At 38.0% G+C, this 20,268-nt stretch overlaps 1 protein-coding gene across 2 annotated transcripts in view; it reads left to right on the top strand.

The window, feature by feature from the left end:
- Positions 1-20,268, top strand: part of BLTP3B (bridge-like lipid transfer protein family member 3B) — a 91,496-nt gene that overhangs the window by 53,810 nt on the left and 17,418 nt on the right. For both annotated transcript variants that reach the window (XM_074226656.1, XM_074226657.1), the window contains exons 12-19: positions 2,150-2,291; positions 8,093-8,286; positions 10,648-12,137; positions 12,509-12,675; positions 14,488-14,630; positions 15,753-15,903; positions 18,790-19,046; positions 19,544-19,652. In XM_074226656.1, coding sequence (XP_074082757.1) covers positions 2,150-2,291; positions 8,093-8,286; positions 10,648-12,137; positions 12,509-12,675; positions 14,488-14,630; positions 15,753-15,903; positions 18,790-19,046; positions 19,544-19,652 — 2,653 coding nt within the window. The remainder of the gene's footprint in view (positions 1-2,149; positions 2,292-8,092; positions 8,287-10,647; positions 12,138-12,508; positions 12,676-14,487; positions 14,631-15,752; positions 15,904-18,789; positions 19,047-19,543; positions 19,653-20,268) is intronic.

Below are 20,268 nucleotides of genomic sequence, written 5' to 3'. Positions count from 1 at the left end.
ATCTGGCTGAATTGACTTTAGACTGAGGATAATTTTTTCCATCCATTTTGTGCCAAGCTACTTTTATATCACAATCTTTGAGATTGTGGTTGATTTTTTCATTGAGTCCTTGAGTTTTTAGGATTATATTTCTTGAAATTGCTTTATTTGTATAAAGTATTTCCTGGTTTTTGCTTCATTTCACCCATTTTCAATTCATGCAAATTTCCTAGGGTTCTCTTATAGTAGAATATCTCATTACATCCTTGTGTCGCAATTTGTATAGCCAATCCCTAATGGAGGATCATCTCTTGTTTCTATTCTTTTGCTATAAGATAAAGGGTTACTGTGAATATTTTGTGTCTATGTGGATCTTTTTCTTAATTTTTTTGACTCAATGGAGACACATACTTTAGTGACTTTTGAGGCACAGTTCTAAATTGCTTTCTGGATGTCTGGATCACTTCACAGTTTTCTGTTGGGACCACCCATCCAGAATGTTAATGTAACTTGGTCTTCACTCAGATCCTTCAGTAGCTTCCATCTTCTTTTTTTTAAATAATTTTTGATATCCTGAGAGGTATATAGTAGAACCTCAGAGTTGTTTTAATTTCCATTCTCCAGTCCCCATTGATTTGGAACATTTTTATATGGTGATTGATAACTTATATTTCTTCCTTTAATAAATGCTTTTTCATATCATTTGACCATTTTTAAGTGGGAAGATGACTTTTGTTCTTATATATTTAAATTAGTTTATTTGAATCATTTTGAATCTTTAGTTAGAGCTCTGTGGCAGAAATTTGCTTCAAAGGTCCCCTCCCCCCTGCTGCCCCCTTCGATTCATTCTTAATTTCATCGGCATTGATTTTGTTCCTGAAAACTTTTCCATTTTCATCTAATGTGATCTTCTCTGAATCTTAGATGATGAACTCTTTTTCTGTCCATAGTTGCTGAAATTATTTCCTTCTTTGCTCTTTTAATTTGTTTATGATATGATCTTTTATATCTATGTATTGATTTTGATCACATCTTAATAGATAATAGTGGGATATGTTGGTCTAAACCTTATTTCTGTCAGCCTGCTTTCTAGTTGTTCTGGTGAATTTTTGTTGTATAATTAGTTTTCACCCCCCCCCCCCTTCAGGTCTTTAAGTTTAACATTTTGATGCTGCATTCTGTGGCTGCCATATGCTGTATACCTAATTTGTTCCACTGAATGACTTTTGCAATTTTGATTTTTTGTTGCTTTGTATAATTAGAAGTCTGCTACTTCTTGACTCCCTTCCAACATTTTTTCATATTTGCCTTGAAATGGCTTCTCCTTTCCTTTTTGTCGTTCATATAGAATGACCAAATGCCCCATGAAATGATCTTTCTTGTTTCTTTTATGCACTCACCAAAGCCAACTCCATTGATTCTTTTGCCTCTTCTAGAGAAACTATGAGCTATTTAATTTCAACTTTTGTCTTTCTTCTGGTTTTGTTCATCACAAAAAGGTCAAGACTAATAAAATTCCATTCCTCCAGTAGCCTATCTTCTTGTTCGTGGTTAGCTTAGGAATGTTAGGAATATTAATGACTAAATTAAACTTTATAGATGGCCTAAACATAATATGATTATTTTTAGCCCCTCTTTTTTTTTCCCTGTTATTCCTCTGTGGTCATTGCAGGAATAGAAAGGGGGATTTCAAAAGATTAAGAGCCGTTTTGTATTTTTCTCTTTTAGATAAATTAGAAAAGGAAAGTTTGTATAGTAGACTTTAGATGAAGATTTGTCTTTTTTTACATACCTATTGCTTAATTGTGATTTTTATATCTTACTCTTTTAGAATTTATGGTATTTAATTTTCAGTAGTTGCATTTGTCAGATGATATGGTGAATAGTCTGTGTTACCTTGTCATTTCCAGATTATCTGAAATGTTTTTCTAAAAGCTTAAAGTTTAAAGTTAAATCATGATTCCTTTTGACACTTACCACTTGGGTTTTGAGAGAAATAAATCTCTTTAAAATCATAAATAGATCTTTTGAAAGTTGTCTCTAAGGTGATTTTTTTTAATCAAGCACTGTGTTGTTACAAATTTTTTGAGTTTATAGATTCCACATGGAAGGTATTTTATTCCTGATTTTTAAAAATAATACTATTTAAGCAGTCTGGATTCTTTTGCAGGTATCTACAGCTGACCAGTATCGATCTTCCCCCAAAACTATGATTTCCTGCAATAAAAAATCCCTCTATCTTCCACAAGAAATGTCAGCTGTTTATATAGAATTCACAGAATACTACTATCCAGATGGCAAGGATTTTCCCAGTAAGACATATTTTCTTTTATTTCTTGATTTATTTGGCTCATAGTTATTAAGCTTCTGAAGATTATCTGATGAAAAACAATTTGAAGTATGAAAGTGTATTTTCAGAATAAATTGAAAGCTTTAATTTCTCTTTTGTAAAATCCAACTTGATTTTAGCTAATAAAAATTAATAATTCAGGATGAATGTAGAATATAACAGATAATTAATTTTTAGTTTTACTCTCTTAACTAAATAACAGAATTTTGGCGGGCAGATTTTTTTTTATTACAGCAACACGTTTGAAATAGTGCATTTTAAGAGCAGATAATAAGATGATTTTTTTAAAAGTCAAGCTTATTCCATGTAGACAGTTTTAACATTCAAAGTTGAGCTGCTCAATCATTGCATTATGTCTCTTTCAAGCTAAAAATTCCAGAAATGATGCTTTTATAAGACTTGCTAATGTTTATTGGGGACATTTCCTCCCCCCAACTCCCCATCCACTCTAGCGTTAAAATGGAAAACCATTTTTATGTTCTCATCTATGAAAGATTTCTGGATAACAATCATACTAGATAGGAAGGCAGTAATAAAAAGTGGAGAAGGAACATTCTTATCAATGATGCCATGCATCTGTCAATATCTTATTAATGACTTAAAGATGGATGTTGACTTAGTTTTCATAAATCATTGCACTTAGTTTACTCAGATGTATAGGTGGGGTACTCAGATATACTTAGGCTAGTTTGGTGTAATGGATAGAGCAGTTGACTTGAGTCAGAAATAGCTGAGATCACCTCCTGTCTGCCAACTTTGTAGCCTCTCCAAGCCTCAGTGTCTTCATCAAAAAAAAAAAGTGGGGATAATGATGGTGAGGGTCAAATGGGATGACCTACACAGAGCACTTTGGCAGCCTTAAAGTGTTCTGTAAATCTTATTTATTTTGAACAAAAATGATAGTATATGCTGCTGTTTATTTTAGTTTATTAATGAATTTTTCCTATACAGATCTATTTAGAATAATTTTATATACTAGGAGAGGGCATCTAGGTGGCACACTGGAGAGAGTGCTGGACCTGGAGTCAGGAAGACTCATTTTTCTGAGTTCAAATCTTGCCTCAGTCATTTATTAGCTATGTGACCCTGGGTAAGTCACTTAATTCTGTTTGCCTTATGTTTCCTCATTTGTAAAATGAGCTGGGAAAGAGAGTGGTGAACCATTTCAGTATCTTTGCCAAGAAAACCCTAAATGTGGTAATTAAAAAGTTGTATGTACCTGAGTAACAACTATTGAAAAATATTCTAAGAGGAGGTGAGCCTAAACAAATTGAAATAATACAGGAATTTACTTTACTTTAGACAACTGTTCATTCCCAGCTCTTGATAGTTAAAATCCTTGCCTTCTTTCCTCCTGGTTCAAACTTTTTGCAATCTACCCTCATTGCCTTAATTATATTACTTTTGTATACTGTACAATTTTGTCCAGGAGCTTTCATAGACATTTCCTTTGATCTCACTATGACCTTTAGAAGTTGGTAGAAAAACGATCTCTTAATCTCCATTTAACAAATTTGAAAATAGAAACAGGGATTATGATGATAAAGGCTGATATTTAAAGAGCTGGAACTAGAACTCTTGTCTCCCAGATTGTTCTTGGCTCTCTTTCCACTAAGTCTATAAAATGCATATACAAGGAATTCACATCCTTTTTCATTTACCCCACTTTCTGTTTAAAAAGTCCTGAACTTTGTGTGTACTGATTCTAATGAACTAAATACCATTTTTTTCTGTTAAATTTCCTCGATCACTTCAATAAATATGTATTAAGTACATATTATTCCCTGTGTAGGCAGTGAGGCTACAATACAAAGAAGAAAAATGCGATTCTGATCTTGTTGATGGTAAGAAACCTTTAGGAGGCTGGAATGAAGTATTTTTCATAACTTTTTAGAAAGATTAGATGATGATTGAATAACTAGGAAAAATGAGAGTAATCTGAGAGGTTCAATATGGGATGCAGGAAGAAAGAGAGGGAAAGAATAAGGCCAGGGAGAGAGGAGAAAGAGAAGAGAGGAGAGGAGAGAGAAAAGGAGAGAGTTGGGGAAGAAAGAGATGGATAAGGAGTGAGATGGGGAAGAGATATGAGAGGAGAGGGATGGGGGAGAGAGAGAGATGGAGAGGTAGGGAAAGAGAGAGAAAAATTGTGCATAAAAAAATGAGAAGAAAAGCCATGCGTCAATGAGATGGTCAAAGAAAAGTATAGAAAGAGGAAAAAAAAAGAGGATTGAGGGTATAGTTTTGAGAGATGACCACTTTGATGGGATGAAGAGAAACAGAAAAATGAAATCAGCAAAAGGACACCAAGAAAGATGAATAAGAGAGCAGTGTACAAAGTAGCCTTTTACCACTGTCACGGTTTAGTGTTTATACTTATCCAAATGGTCTTCAGACTACCTGTGTGTGTGATTTTTACATTCACTTTCATTGGTGTAAAAATGAACCATTTTTCAGTATGACTTCTGTTTTTTTGTGCACTTTGAAGAGGACCTATCCAGACTTTTATTTTCAGGATTTTTTCAGGAAAGACTCCTTAAAATAGCATTTCTTCCTTGTGAAGTTTTATTTTTTAGATGTCGTTTTTAATTACAAAGAATGGACACTGGTCATGCAGATAAGACAAAGTTTAGAGAACATTAATCAGTGTACAGACATAGTAATAATCTATAGATTTGTCATGGGTTTGTTGATGTAATATAAAGTTAAAGAAAACCCTGGTGGTACCTTCAAGGAGGTTACAGTGTAATAAGTGATAATGAAAGGAGCACCTTTACAATAATAGGAATTAGTGTAATTAGTAGATGGAAAGGTTTTGAGTGTAGTATTGGGTGAGGTTTGGAAGGGCTTTAGGATAGAACAGTACTTGAGCTGAACCTTAAAAGATGCTTAAACAGTTGGAAATGGAGAAAATTATTCCAAGCATGAGAGCTGTCATGAGCAATGCAAAGAGAGAAGGAGCAAGACAGATTTAGTGAATGGTGATGATCTTCTAGGGCAGCAATGCAGAAGTCATAGAAAGGACCTAGTGTTAGTTTAAGCTGGAAAGATAAGTTGGTGTCAGATTAGAGAGGGCCTTGAATGTCAATGTTCATTTACAGTCATAAATTGGACAATGAAAGAGCTTTTGAAATCTCTAAGATAGTATTGAAGTCCTAATAGGATCTCAAGAAGATGGCACAACTAATGGTATGTACAGTAGATTGGAGTAGAAACCCAAAAAGGGAGGCCAGTGAAGATGGTGTTGAAGTTGTCAAAGCAAGAAGCAAAGAGTGCTCAGAAGAAGGGATCCATCCTACAGGAAATGGATGCTGGAGATAGGCGTATAAATGATCTCTGTCTAGGTTGACATTCATTAATGTTAACCTTTAAGTTAATTTGGAGAGGGCAAGTTCAGATGAGAAATGAGATCTTTGACTACATCTCAAATGGTTAAAAAATGTATGAGAGGGAATAAAATAAGAGGCAATCAGTATTGACAGCTTTTTCTGGGAGTTGGGTGGAGTCAGGGAAGAGTGATCTTGGATGATAATTTGAGGGAGTGGTAGGGTCTACTGAGGGACTTTGGAGAATAATTTCCTATCTGAAAATAAAACTCAAGTCTCATAAAACAAGCTGTGTACAAAACAACAGTATATGATTAAATGCTAAATTTTGTGGTATATTAAACTCATAAAAGGTTTCCCTGAGGGCTAAAGTAGTCAAGAGTTTTTGCTGAAACGAAGGTCTTTGAACTGGACCTTAAAAAAGGGAATGGGGTGTCTAGAATGGGAGGAGAGGACATGGAGATGGAGGTGGGAAAGAGTGTGATGTATTCATGGGCTGTTGAAGAGACTAACTTAATTCATTAGCAAGGAGTTTGAAGAGGCTGGCAAAATTAAGGCTGCCACAGGCACAGACATGGAATGCAGGGATCTTTCTGTCCCTTACTGGCCTTGTGACTGATCTCTCTGAGTTTTTGTTTCCTCATTTGTAAAGAATGATTTTATCTCAGTTCTCTCTACCTTAGAAGATAATTGGGAGAGTCAGATGAGATCACGTGCAAGGTGCACTATGGAAATGTTGGGGGTGGGGGGAGAAACTGGCATCAGAGAAGAATGAAATGAGGGAAGCTGATCTTATGGAAGATTAATCTGAATTAAAAGTTAATTAGCTGGGGCAGCTAGGTGGTGCAGCGGATAGAGCACCAGCCCTGGAGTCAGAAGGACCTGAGTTCAAATCCAGCCTCAGACACTTAATAATTACCTAGCTGTGTGGCCTTGGGCAAGCCACTTAGCTCCATTGCCTAGCAAAAACCTAAAAAAAAAAAAAAATAATTAGCAGATGTGTCCAATGAATTAAGGTGGGAAGAGATTGAGAGTAAAGAGTAGGGAGGCCAGCTAAGGGCTTGCAGTAAATCAGGCACAAGGTTACCAATGCAATCTGGGACTGGAACTAGAAGAATGTCAGTTGACAAACCTTCAAGTTTGCTTAAAAATATCTTGTGCTAAATTGAAGCTTTCTTTTCAGTTTAGGTACCAACCTAACTGGTCATGTTAACAATTAAGGGAAACCAAGTGTTGTTATTTAAGACATTCATTAAGCCATTTTCATTGAGAAACAGTATTCAGAAATGTCTCAAAACTGTCAGAAAATTAGAATTTTCTTGAAGATGAACACTTTTTGCTCCCAAAGCCAATTCCTCATTTTGACTGAATGTAGTCCTTTACATTCCATCATCTTTTTTTGATGCATATTTTTATTTGCTCAGAACAGGGGTCACATTGTGTTGATTTTCTATTGTTTAGGTTTTCTATCCCTTTGTCATTAGTCAAAAAGCTCCATTCTTTACCTCATCATCTCAGGGCATCACCATGTTAGGACATCTGGTACAGGGAATCATTTTTCTTGCATGCTACCAGTTCTGGAGTTCTTTAACTCTAGTGAGAATCACTAATGCCAACCATGTGGAGTTCAAAGCTGGATCCTCAAAGTCTTGTGGACAGTGCACCAGGTTGACTTCCAAGGGTTCCTTGGCAGGAGTGTTTTTTTCAAAAGCTCATATTCACTCATCATCAGGTATAACTGAGAAGGAACAATCTTCTGACTTTAAGCAGAGGGAAGGGCTTGGCATGATAGAAATGACCACATGGTTCATAATTCAGTCATTTGAAATGGGCACAGAAACATTGCTTGAGAAATGTGAGGAGTCACTCTTGACATGGATGCATGGCTTAGGAATTCTTTCTCATGTCCATTCTTGGCTCCGTCATTTGGAGTGGGTGGGTAAGATTCACTTATAGAGTATTCTTCCAAGGAAGGAGAGACAGTCGCACCTCGGTCTCATCAGTAGTGGCTGTGTGACCATGGACAAGTCATTTCACTTCTTGATGCCGTAGGCATCTGTGACTTGGAGCTGCAAGGAAAGGACCAGCCTCCTCAAATGTGAGTCTGCCACAGGGGAAGCCAGAGTTGTGGCTCTCCAGGGGACAGATGAGAGCAGCTTCCAGAGATGCCTCTAGGGTTGGTCTCCTTGGCTATTGTTAATAGAAATGGCTAACATTTATGCAGTGCTTACAGTTTGCATTGTTACAGATGAGGAAGCTGATGGAGCAGATAGACCAGGATCAAGTGACTGGGGCTGGATTTGAACTCAAGGCTTCCTAAAAAGAAGAGCTCTGTTCACTGTGCCACCCAGCCCAGTGCTTGTATTTTCTCTTTCAGTGAAGATTATTCATGCTGTGTAGCTATAGATTTCACATTCATGTTTATTTTTCTCCTGCCCAGTTCCAAGTCCCAACCTTTATGTACAACTGAATGCACTACAGTTTACTCTGGATGAGAGAAGTCTTCTCTGGTTAAATCAGTTTGTGTTGGATTTAAAACAAAGTCTCAATCAGTTCATGGCCATGTACAAGTTGAATGACAATTCAAAGTCTGATGAACACGTTGATATTCGAGTTGATGGATTAATGCTAAAGGTACTGTATGACCTCTGGTGAGAAGACTGCAAGGGTCTCTCTTGAAATGTGGTGCCCCCCTCCAAAAAAAAGATGTGGTGCCTCAGACAACAGCTAAGGTTGAAGGGGGGGGGCAAGTCCTGGTCTCCTCCACCTCCTGTTGGGGGGGGGGGGGTTAGTGGAGAGAGAAAGATCTGGGGAAGATGGAGATCAACCCTGACTCCGCTTCTCATTTATTACTTTGGGGGTCCTTTGTGACATCAACTCTGGGGGCTTCAATTTCCTCTTCTGAAGCATAAGACAGACCGAGTTCTTTGTCTCTTGGGCCCCTTGCAGCTCTAGATCATGTGATCATGGAACAAACCGGCTTTGACATCACCAGCCAGGAAAAGGTTCTTATCTTTCCAGAATTTCAGTTCCCTTTGATGGTATAAATTTTCTCAGCTGTGATGCTGATTTTCATTTAGCAATTTTATTTTTAACCTTCACATTTTCAGCTATTGTAGAGAAATTGATTGTTTTAGTTCCTTTGTTTCATTTTCTAACTTCTATTTGCTCATTTGGTTGTTCTTCCATTCAGAGGTGAGCAAGAAAGATGTGAAACTAAAATTAGTTTTACTGCTCATTAAATCTGATTTAAGTGTTCTGGCTGGAGGTGAATTCTTAAGTTGAAATTTTAAAATTAGCTGAAGTTTTCTTTATGTTCAATTTCTATGACTAAGAAAGAGATTTAAATATATATATATCCACACTCATGTATACATATGAAACCAAAGGTTCTGATTATAAGGTTTGACAATTTATCCCCTTGAGTATTATATTATTTGAACTATTAAAATGTTAGCAGCACCTTCCAGAGAGAGGACCCAAAGAAATATTAGTAAATGGTGAAGAGTAAGGAGTTCTAGACTTCACAAAAATTCCTGTTTTTTTCATGGCAGAGAGGATAGATGCATTACATTTTACATCTAGAAGAAGTCTTAGACATCATCTATCTAGTTATAGAGAAATAGGTTTTTCAGGATCACATAATCCAACCTCCTCCTTTTATGGCCAAGGAGACTGAGATCTCGCATGCCTTTTTTTTCTCCCAAGAGGGCAGATGACTGAGCTGGCCATCTACCAGGCAGTCCATCCCTTGCTCATTCAGATTTATCACATTACCCTCCTCCAATATGGGATCAGCAAATTAAAGATTATCTTCCCAGGAATTTTATTAAGACTTCTGAGCTTCTCATGAGGAAAATACCTATAGATGTTTTTTTATTTAAAAGTTTTCAAAATGTTGTTTTAAGATACCCAATTAAGTCTTGGAATTGTAGATATTAACGTAAAAAGAGAACTTTGAGATTATATGTAATTTAATGTGATCCAAGACTGTTATATAATTTCACACATACACACACACACACACACACACACACATAAAATAAGCATTTGTGTGTATGTGCATAAGTACACCTATATGAGAGAGAGAGAGAGAGAGAGAGAGAGAGAGAGAGAGAGAGAGAGAGAGAAGAATGAGGTTGATGAGGACTCTGAGACCCGAGGCAGCGAAGTCACATCCTCAGTAACATGGAGCTCATGCTCTGTACCCTATTGTTAACATTTGTCTTGTTGTGTTAAGATATTAAGATATTAGTTAATTTTAAGATGTTGGTATATAAGCATTTGCAAAGTTGAATATTAAAAGAAATCAATCTCTTGATTTGATTCTTTTATAGAGGACCTTCCCAACACTTGGGTCATAGAGTAAACACATCCTAAAGAGGTTCCCAGCATCTGACATTTTTTTTCCCTTATTATAGTTTCTTTTTTATGTCACATTTCATCTTTAGGGGAAAAAATGAAATACTGCATAATTCCAAAATGTATAGAAAAATGTCCTTTGTGTTGTATAATATTATATAACAAACGTAAGAATGAAAGCCAGCATTTATGTAGTGTTTTAAGGTTTGCATAAGGCTTTGCAAATGTGAAATCATCTTATTTTCAAAATAACCCTGCTGTTTTGAGCAGCAAGGAACATGCTATTATTATCCCCATTTTACAGTTGAGGAAACTTCAGCAGACAGAGGTAAGGTGACTTGCCCAGGGTCACATAAGTGGGAAATGCTGATGATTTGAACTCTGGTCTTTCTGACTCTGTGGTACCATCTAGCTGTCCCTCACATAAGTAATGTGACCAGATTAACAGTTATTGTTCAAATAGTATTGTGTGTGTCTGTGTGTGTGTGTGTGTGTGTGTGTGTGTGAGAGAGAGAGAGAGAGACTGAGACTTTGAGGAAAATCCCTTTTGAGCTAAGTCTTGACTTTGATCAATAAAAATAAATTTATGCACTTAGAGCTCTGACTAGACAAAATGTTTTTTTTTTCTTCTAGCTTGTCATTCCTTCTGAAAAGAAATCAGAATGCCATCAAGATCAACCACGTGCAGTTTCTGTTCAGAGTTCTGAAATGATTGCCACAAATACACGACATTCTCCAAACTGCAGGCATTCTGATTTGGAAGCTTTGTTCCAAGATTTCAAAGATTGCAGTTTTTTTAGTAAAACGTATACCAGCTTTCCTAAAAATTGTGATAATTTTGATCTCCTGCATCCAATCTTCCAGAGACACGCTCATGAACAAGATACCAAGATGCATGATGTGTACAAAGGCTATGTTACTCCTAAGTTGAATAAGGATACTCTGAAGACCTCGGCGGCCACTGACGTCTGGGCCGTGCACTTTTCCCAGTTCTGGATAGACTATGAAGGAATGAGAAGTGGGAAGGGACGGCCAGTCAGCTTTGTCGACTCTTTTCCCCTTTCCCTCTGGATTTGCCAGCCCACCCGATTTGCAGAGTCCCAAAAAGAGTCCCAGTCTTGTAATCCGGTCCCTTTAAACATCTCAAAAAGTGAGTCTAGCGATCTGGCGAGTCGCCTGAAGCGCAAGAAGCTCCTTAAGGAGTATTACAGCACAGAGTCTGCCCCTGTGCCCAATGGTGCTCCAAGCGGGCTGCCAGCTGAAGCTTGCATGGCCCCACTTCCTGCTGCCTCTTCCCCCAGTGCTGACCTCCACGTCTTGGTTCACATTCAGAAGCACGTCAGTATGCAGATCAATCACTACCAGTATCTGTTCCTGCTTTTCCTCCATGAGTCACTCATTTTGCTTTCCGAGAACTTAAAGAAAGATGTGGAAGCAGTGACGGGCAAACCTGCCACCGAAGCGTCCCTTTGTGTGGGCATTTTATTGAAAAGTGCGGAAGTTGCTCTGCTCCTCCACCCATTGGACCAAGCTCATTCATTTAAATCTCCCCTTTCTGACAGCCAAGGCCCTGTGGTCCCTGAAGATTCACCTGTGGACCTCAGAGGAACTCTGAAATCCAAAAGGAAATCTGTTCCTGGTGCAGTGGATGCTGTGAGGAGTTCAGGTGTTAATCTGATGGCAGACAATAGGTCTATGAGTGTTGACCTTAGCCATGTCCCCTCTATGGATCCATGTCTTTTCAAGTCAGCCAGTGATACAAATCTGCAAAAAGGGATGTCATTTTTGGATTCGTCAGATAAAAGTTTAGGGAAAATAACTGAAGATGAGAGTACCGGGCTAGTTTACAGAAGTGGGACAGAAGAAGATTTGGCAGAAATAAGGGACAAAAACAGTTCATCTTCCACAGATTCACATCATATCTTAGATGACAAAGAGGATTCTAGAACTTTGTTAATTGATAAAGTTGATGAACAAAATATGTTTCCAAATAGTTTAATGGATAAAGCAAATGGAACTACAGATTCTTTAATCCCAGAAACTGCTTTATTCTCTCAGGAACAAGAGATAAATAAAGATCAGGCATCCACAGTTAGAATGTTTACATCACAATCCTCTTTAAGGTAATTATTCCTGGATTATGACTAAAATGTTATGGATGGTTTCCAGATCTTTTTTGAATTTTCATTTTTTTCTTAATATAGTTTGCTTTGGGGGGGCAGCTAGGTAGCACAGTGGAGAGAGCACTAGCTCTCACCAACTCAGGAAGACCTGAGTTCAAATTTGACCTCAGATGCTTAATAGTTACCTGTGTGACCTTGGGCAAGTCACTTAACCCCATTGCCTTAAATAAATAAAAATTTTAAAAATAGTTCATTTTTAATGTCTTAGGTTATTATATCTATTTTTATTTTATTTAATTGGAAGAAAATGATGTTATAATAGAATTGCCTTTCTCATAACAATTCTCTAATATCTTTACATGTATAAAAAGTGGAAAGCCTAAGGAACGTGGCCTGCCCCCTCCACCTGCATTCTCTGTTTCTTATAAGAACATGAGGAGAAGTCCATCCCAAGTCTCTCTGGATGCTGTTTCAATTGATAGCATGATGCTGGAAGAACAACTTTTAGAGAATGATAGCCATATATTTTTAGAAAAAGGTAAGACTACCAGTCTTAAGATAAGAGTGGGCAATATTTTTAGTGATTCAATTCATTTAAGGCACTTTGCTTTACATTGCCTTTGAGAGAGAGGGAGAGAATTGTGAACATCCAAAACAACTCTGTAAAGGTCATATGGGTCATAATATAATATGAAGGAGAAAGATGCTTAGATATGGTAAAAGGAAGATTTATAACATTCAGTTATACACTATTGTGGAACTATTATTATCTTTGTTATTAAAATTTTTAAAAATTGGTATAAATGTACCTTAGAATGGCAATCTAGGGGTGGCTAGGTGGCACAGTGGATAGAGCACCAACCCTGGAGTCAGGAGAACCTGGGTTCAAATCCGGTCTCAGACACTTCATAATTCCCTAGCTGTGTGGCCTTGGGCAAGCCACTTAACCCTATTTGCCTTGCAAAATCTAAAAAATGAAAAGAATGGCAATCTAAAGATTAAGTGTCATTATCTAATTTTCAATGTTAAAAACCATTAGCAGATACTTACTTTTTGAAAATCTGGTGGTGAATATAGTGAAAGTTCTGAGACAGATATAAAGAAATATAACTGTGAATTGCAATGAATGAATGAATGAATGAATGAATGAAAAAAATCATTTATTAAGCTTTTAACTATATTCCAAGCACTGTGGGGGTATAAATATAAAAGCAAAAGACAGTTTCTGTCCTTAAAGAGTTAATACTTTAATAGAAAGAAATAGTACAGGTATTGAATTGATGCCTTGGAAGGGTTACTTTGGTCAGGAATGTTACAGGGGTGGGGAGTAGGCCACTGAGCAGAAGGATACCTTTTAGGAACAGTGGAAGAGTATTTGATAATATTTCCAGAACTGGAGAGAGAGAGAGAGAGGGAAAGGAAGAGAGCGAAAGTGAGAGCAAGAGAGAGGCAAGGCAGCTGGTGAAGAGATGGTCAGTAATAGTGAACGTGGAACCTTAACAAAATAGTGAGCTAAGGGAGGCACTCATTAGTCAAGACAATGGAGTTCCAGGAAGGAAATTCCAGAAGTTAAAATGTCTTGACTATGGATCTTAGTGAGATGGTCCTGAGACCGTGGGACTCTGGATAATGTGGTTGGGCCATGTTGGGTCTACTCAAGGTGGTCTGGCTGTCTGGTTGAGCCAGGAGGCAGAGACTAGGGGAACTAGGCAGTTGGGTGAAGGGAAACAGTTGGTGGAGAACCACTAGCTTTGATTTGAGGTGAAAGGACATGAGAAATCTTTGCAGAGATCTGAAAAAAAGACAGTGAAATGGAAAGTATGTTCCTTGAGGAAGAGGAGTCTTGCTCTTTTTGATAGGAGAGGTTAGAATGGGACTGAAGGTCAAAGTGGGTTACAGGTATTTGGAGAGCAGTTAGAGCACTGGCCTGTCGAAATGGATGCATTTTTCAGTGCTGGGAACTTTGGGACTGTATAATCTTTTTGTGTAGTATTATGAGCAAATGTTAGCAGAAGGAACTCATTCTGCGTTCACCCATCAATCTTCAATTTTCTTCTTTTCTTTTCTTTTCTTTTCTTTTCTTTTCTTTTCTTTTTTTCTTTCCTTTCCTTTTCTTTCCTTTCCTTTCCTCTTTTCTTTTCTCTTTTCTTTTCTTTTCTTTTCTTCTCTTTTCTTTTTAGTAAAGAATACTTGGATTAACATTGAAAGTATGGAAAGTTAAGGTATTTTTATTGTCACAGTATGCGAGTGATTTTTTTTTCATTTTAGTATGGTTGTTGTTAGATAAATGTGATGTTACATGTATGGAAAGTGGACTTCATAAAATATTTGTTCAATTCTCTTATAATAGGTCTTGAAGATATCTCACATATGAGTTACCAGAGCCCATTAGAAAATAGCAGTGTTGGTGCAAAGGTTCAGAATTGTGCAGAGTCTTCTCCAGATGCCATCAGTACAAATTCAGAGAGTGCTCAAGAAAATCCTGAAGAAATGGTAATGGTTTGAATAGATTCTGTGCAAGCCAATACATTACCAATTAATCTTAGCACATTTAGCCCAGAAACTTGCAGCTCCTTCTTCGGGACCAGCATACTCCTCTGGCCATGAAATCAGTGAGGAATGCTGTTTGGCTTGTGTGGCAAGGCAAGGAGGTTCACTCTGCAGGCTCCAGGCATCTGGACTGTCTCTTGTTGGAATGAACTTCTGCCTATTTATCATGTGGTTCATCTCTGAATTGTGAAATTCTAGCTATTTCTTCTTACTTTTTATCTTATTGTCTTTTCTGCTGCCTTGCTTTTAATTTCTTACATTTCCTTTAGTTGAGTCTAAACAAAATTTAAAAAAGGGTAAAGGTGGGGGCAGGTAGGTGGTACAGTGGAAAGAGCAACTGGGTCCTGGAGTCAAGAGGACCTGAGTTCAAATGTAACCTCAGATACCTATTAGTTGTGTAATCCTGAGCAAGTCACTTAACCCTGATTACCTCCCCCAGCCTCCCAAGAGAAAGAAAAAGAAAAAGGATCAAGATAGGAACTCTCTGTATGGGAGGTTACTTTGTTTATAAATGAGGTAATAATAGTTTGTGGAGAAAAAAGCATATCTGTTTGTTTTGTTTTTGCTAGGCAGTGGTTAAGTGACTTGCCCAGGGCCACACAGCTAGGTAATTATTAAGTGTCTGAGGCTGCATTTGAACTCAGGTTCTCCTGACTCTAGGGCTGGTGCTCTATCCACTGCACCACCTAGATGCCCTGAAAAAAGCATATTGATCCAATTTTAGAGTTCTCTTAACTAGGAACAAAGTTCTTTTGGTAGATTTGAAAAATGTCACAAATCAGGTCTCAGCAGGAAGGCTTCCCTCATGCAATAAGGGACTCTTATCACTAAAAAAATTCAAGACAAAAAATCCTGGTCCTTGTGATCCACTTTTTTTTTTTGAGATTTTGGAACTGAAATATTACAATTCAATGTTATGCTTCATATTTCTATACTTTAAATTAATGAAATGTAATTGCCTCTCTATATAGTCTCATCTCTAAAGAAAAAAGTTATTCAACTCTTCCAGATCAATTTATTTTAATTTTTGTCCTCTGTCCTGATTTTAATTGTATTTGTTAACAGATGTCAGTTGTGGTGTTTAAAATCACTGGTGTTAATGGGGAAATTGACATCCGAGGAGAAGATACGGAAATCTGCCTTCAGGTGAACCAGGTGACTCCCAGCCAGCTGGGCAATGTCAGTGTTCGGCAGTATCTCTGTAATCGTCCCGTAGGTAAGAGGCCAAGTCATCTTCCGTTCTTTTCACAGATGATAGAGCTTGGTTTCGATGGTATAACTCAGTAGTGCATCTTTCTGTGACATAATCAGATTCAAGAAAAACTTTTCTATTACTCTCAATATAGAAGGACTAATAGAGTATTGACTTTCATTTCTAGTAAGACCAAAACATATTTAGTGAATCAATTTAGATCGATGGCCCCTTCTGTAAAGACTGTGGTCCAAGCTGGAGAATTATTGTAGAGTTAGGAAAGAAGCATAACTTAATAAGAGTTGCTTCATTTCCTCTTGTATGTGATTGTTATAGCTCATGTTCAGAAAGTCTTCACAGTTTTTTTTTTTTTTTTGTCTTATTCAGACTTTACATTCTTTGGTTTGATGGGTCACTTATGGAGGAAGAGAGAGAAGGAAAACTTTAGGCCCAAGGTCAAGATTCTGATTCTCACTATCCTCTAATAAAAGCTTCTGCTGCTCCTTTGATCCAAGTGTTATTGGGTGTGTGTGTGTGTAAATGTGCATGTTCCCTGCCCTCATAGTGCTTTTGTTTTATGCTGAACATGTTCATTTTGGAATTGACTCTCAGCTTGGATTTAAGCAACAAAGGAAATGAAGCCTGTGAACATGAAACCATGCCCTTTCTCGAGCTAATGTGAACTTAGATTTGGCTCATTTGGAGAAAGTGCTCATTAGGTTGGAAGTCTCGAGATTGAAAATGACAATGTTGATTATTTTCCATTATCTTTTAAAAAATGTAGTGAGTTACAATCTTGTTCTTTGCTATATACACAGAATGCTATATCTGGTACATTACAAATTGAACTAAATTCATCCCTGCATGATATCAAATAAATATGTTCACACCACTCATCCTGGGAATTTCAGGTAAATGTGCCATTTGTCTGTAAGACAGCTTCCAAGACCTGGAGGGCCTTGGGGCTGCCAGCTTTTCTCTTGCCTAGGCAGTGTAGATGGGAGTGCTTTTGCTCCAAACCTCTTAGAAATGAGGGAAGCCAAGCCCAAACTGTGGGAATCCATTGAAATAGGGAAATCACTGAGAGCCAAGTTTAAGAGACAGTTGAGACATGTGCTGTGGCAGTAGAATCGAAAAAATCGGGGGTGGTGGTGTAGGAATGTAGAGATCTAAACCCTTCTCTCTTTTCCTAGAGCCCATGCTGCAGTCAGATCCAGATGTGTTATTTTTTCTTCCCTACCCAGGCCCTTCAGAACTTGCTCTTTTGTTATAAATTATTGAAATAAGGAAGTATTCTTGGTTGCCTTGTGCATGAGTTATATGGTGAATGCTTACTGAGTTTCTCAGTGAGCAAGAAAGTCTATATTCTCAGATGATTCTTGGAGTGTTAAAAAGATAATTTGCAGGAAAGTAATTTACCAGTCTCCAAAAAACTAGCTGGGTCTTGTTGACTAGTAGAGGGTTTGAGGCACACCCAAACTAAAGCGCCAATGTGCCTCAGTCTGCCAGAGCAGAATCATGACAGAGTTGGTGAAATGTGAGTCACTGTGGACTCAGCTGAGAGAATTCAGGTACCAGAAGGAGCAGAAGATTTCTCACCCAGCTACACTGATGGATTAGGCATGGAAGGGATAAACTGGAGGAGCTGTAGCCAGGGACCATTATTCCTAATTTAAAGAGGGGGGGGGGGACTGTGAATGATGGAAGTATTTTTTCTCTGACTAAAAATGAATATGACTTTGGTTGCCAAATGTATTTCTGATTTTGAATTTCAAAGCCTATGTTTCCTTGGGTACCAAGAAGCTGAATTAAATTATGGTGAAACATTATGTTTGATATGAATTGATCTTATGTTGTTAGAAATAAGTAACTGAACATTTTTCTATATTCTTGACTTGAGAAACATCTATTGTTTTCTTTTACATTCTTTTAAAAAGATCCCTCCTTTTCCCTCCCCTAAAGTCATCTGGGTTTAAGAACAACAACAATAAACCTAAAATTTCTTTATTTTCAATGTTGGATTTGTTTTCACTCTTCTTTGCTCTGTCATGAGTTTGACTCCCAGATTTTAGAAAGCACCTTAATCTCTCCTGTTCCTCTTTCTGAGTTCTTAACTCCTCTCCTGGGAATCATAAAATTCCTAACTTTCCAGTCTTTACTTTCATTTCTTTCCTCCTGCAAAAAGCATTTCCCATCCTGCTCTGGGAGTGTAGGCAATTAAGAGACAAGGAATCTCCTTTAGTAGAATGCCTTGGCCTCAAACACCAGTGCTGCCAGGGGTGGTTGCCTTCCTCTTTGTCAGGCCAAAGGGAACAATCCTGAGGGGTTGAGGAGGCTTCTGGGGACTTCTTGGAAGCTCGTTTATGAGCTGACTATGACTTTCTAACTGCCTACAGTAGACATTATGGCTATCCCTACTACCTTCCAAAGACATACAAACACACTTTCACACTCCCTAAGCATTAGCAAGAATTTGTGGAATATTTTTCAGGGATAATTTAGTTGAATTCATCTTTTTTTACACTTTTTTTATTGTTTTAAAAATAGAAATGATTCAGTGAAGAATGGGGACAAGGAGGGATGAAGATCATGATAGAGAATTGCCTATGAAGGGTTAGATATAAAGGGCTGTGTGTGTGTGTGTGTGTGTGTGTGTGTGTGTGTGTGTGAGAGAGAGAGAGAGAGAGAGAGAGAGCACAATATCTTTGTGTCTGTATTTACATAAATTATGCTAAAGAAAAGCCCTTTGATTATTGGGGGTTGAGGAGGAGGTAAGGGAGAGAAAGAAATGTAAAAGACAACTTCTTTGTATCTAACACAGATTAAATAATTATTCCTTCATGGAAGAGTGTTAGATTTTTTGGGAAGTAGTAACAATATATAACTTTCACCTGTATGTCCTTTCTTTAGGTTCAGATCGAAAAGCTGTGGCTACACCTGCCAGGTCGTCACCTGAGATTACACTGAGGTTTGAAAGTGGTCCTAGTGCTGTCATACATTCCTTGCTAGCTGCAAAAAATGGATTTCTGCAATGTCACATAGAAAATTTTAGTACTGAGTTTTTAATCTCTTCACTTATGAATATTCAACATTTTCTGGAAGATGAGACTGTTGGAGCAGTTATGCCGATGAAGATACAAGTTTCCAATACAAAGATAAATTTGAAAGTATGTTGAACAAATCATTTTTCTCTTGTTGATGTTGTCTAGAGTTACAGATCCAGCAGAGTCAGGAGGACCTGCCTGGGTCCAGACCTTCCTTGCCTCCTCCCTCTCCAAGCTACGTGAGCCCAGGCAGAACCCCCACCCTCGAAGTGGCTCAGTCTGCTCTGGAGATGGAGCGGCCCCGTCTTTGGAGGTGGCTTCATTTGGCAGAGAAAGTTTCCTCACCACAGGCCCCTTTGTCAGGAAAATCCTTGGTCTGCACCCTGCCCCAAAGTGACAGCAGTCCTTGGAGGAGTGTCTCATTTTCTGACTTTGATTTTGTTTTTTTGTTTTTTTTTTCTGGTTCTTTCTGATGAAGTACTGGGGTTAACAGAATTTTTACCTCCTCAAGAAACAAAATGTTAAGAAGTTACATCTCAGGTTCCACATTTGATGGAAATGTTTTACTATTCATTTTACTATAGCAACCCTTGGACAACTTTTCCTTTTCCTGTCCCTAGGATGACAGCCCCCACAGTGACTCAGCAGCCCCCGGCCCAGCTCCCATAGCGCTCCACATCCATCACCTCGTGGTTGAGAGACAGGACGATGGCTCTTTTCATATCAGAGGTGAGGAGGAAAGCACAGGTGAAGGGGGCACTATGGGGAGCTGAGGCACTTTGGTTCTATATCTGAATGGCATTAAAAAGAGTTTTCAAAATTCATTTTTATAAGCTTTTGAGTTCCACATTTTTCTCCCTTCCTCCCAAGACAGGGAGTGATCTAGGTTAGACTGAGGGTAAAGTATGAGAGAGAGAGAGAAGCATTCAGAGGTAGCAGGTGTAGTCTTATCTCTGCTTTCAAGTCCTATCCCTCAACTGAAACTTCTCTTTTCAAGATGACCAGTGGGTTCTTAATTGCTCTATCAGGTTAAGCTTTTCTTAAGAAAGAGCCCTTTCCTGACTTGTCAATGGCATTTGGCACTGCTGACCCCTCCTTCCCATGGCGCACTAGTCCTCTGTCCTTCCTGAGTTCCTGGGGCATTCCTTTTTCCTGATCTCTTTTTGCTATCTTGCTTTTCCTTCTTGGTTTGTTTGCTGAATCACCATTCAATCTTTTCTCATTGTGCTCAAGGGCTCTGACACGGGCCCTCATTTACTTTGAACCTTTCTCTCCGTTATCACTTCAGACTCCTTCAGGTTAAGGTTTCCTCAACACAGATTCCCAAATTTGCATACCCATTCTT

Source organism: Macrotis lagotis, chromosome 2 (genome assembly GCF_037893015.1).
Source record: "Macrotis lagotis isolate mMagLag1 chromosome 2, bilby.v1.9.chrom.fasta, whole genome shotgun sequence".
In the NCBI taxonomy this organism is placed as follows: Eukaryota; Metazoa; Chordata; class Mammalia; order Peramelemorphia; family Peramelidae; genus Macrotis; species Macrotis lagotis.
Note: the sequence above shows the minus strand (reverse complement) of the source record. Positions and strands in the feature narration are given on the sequence as shown.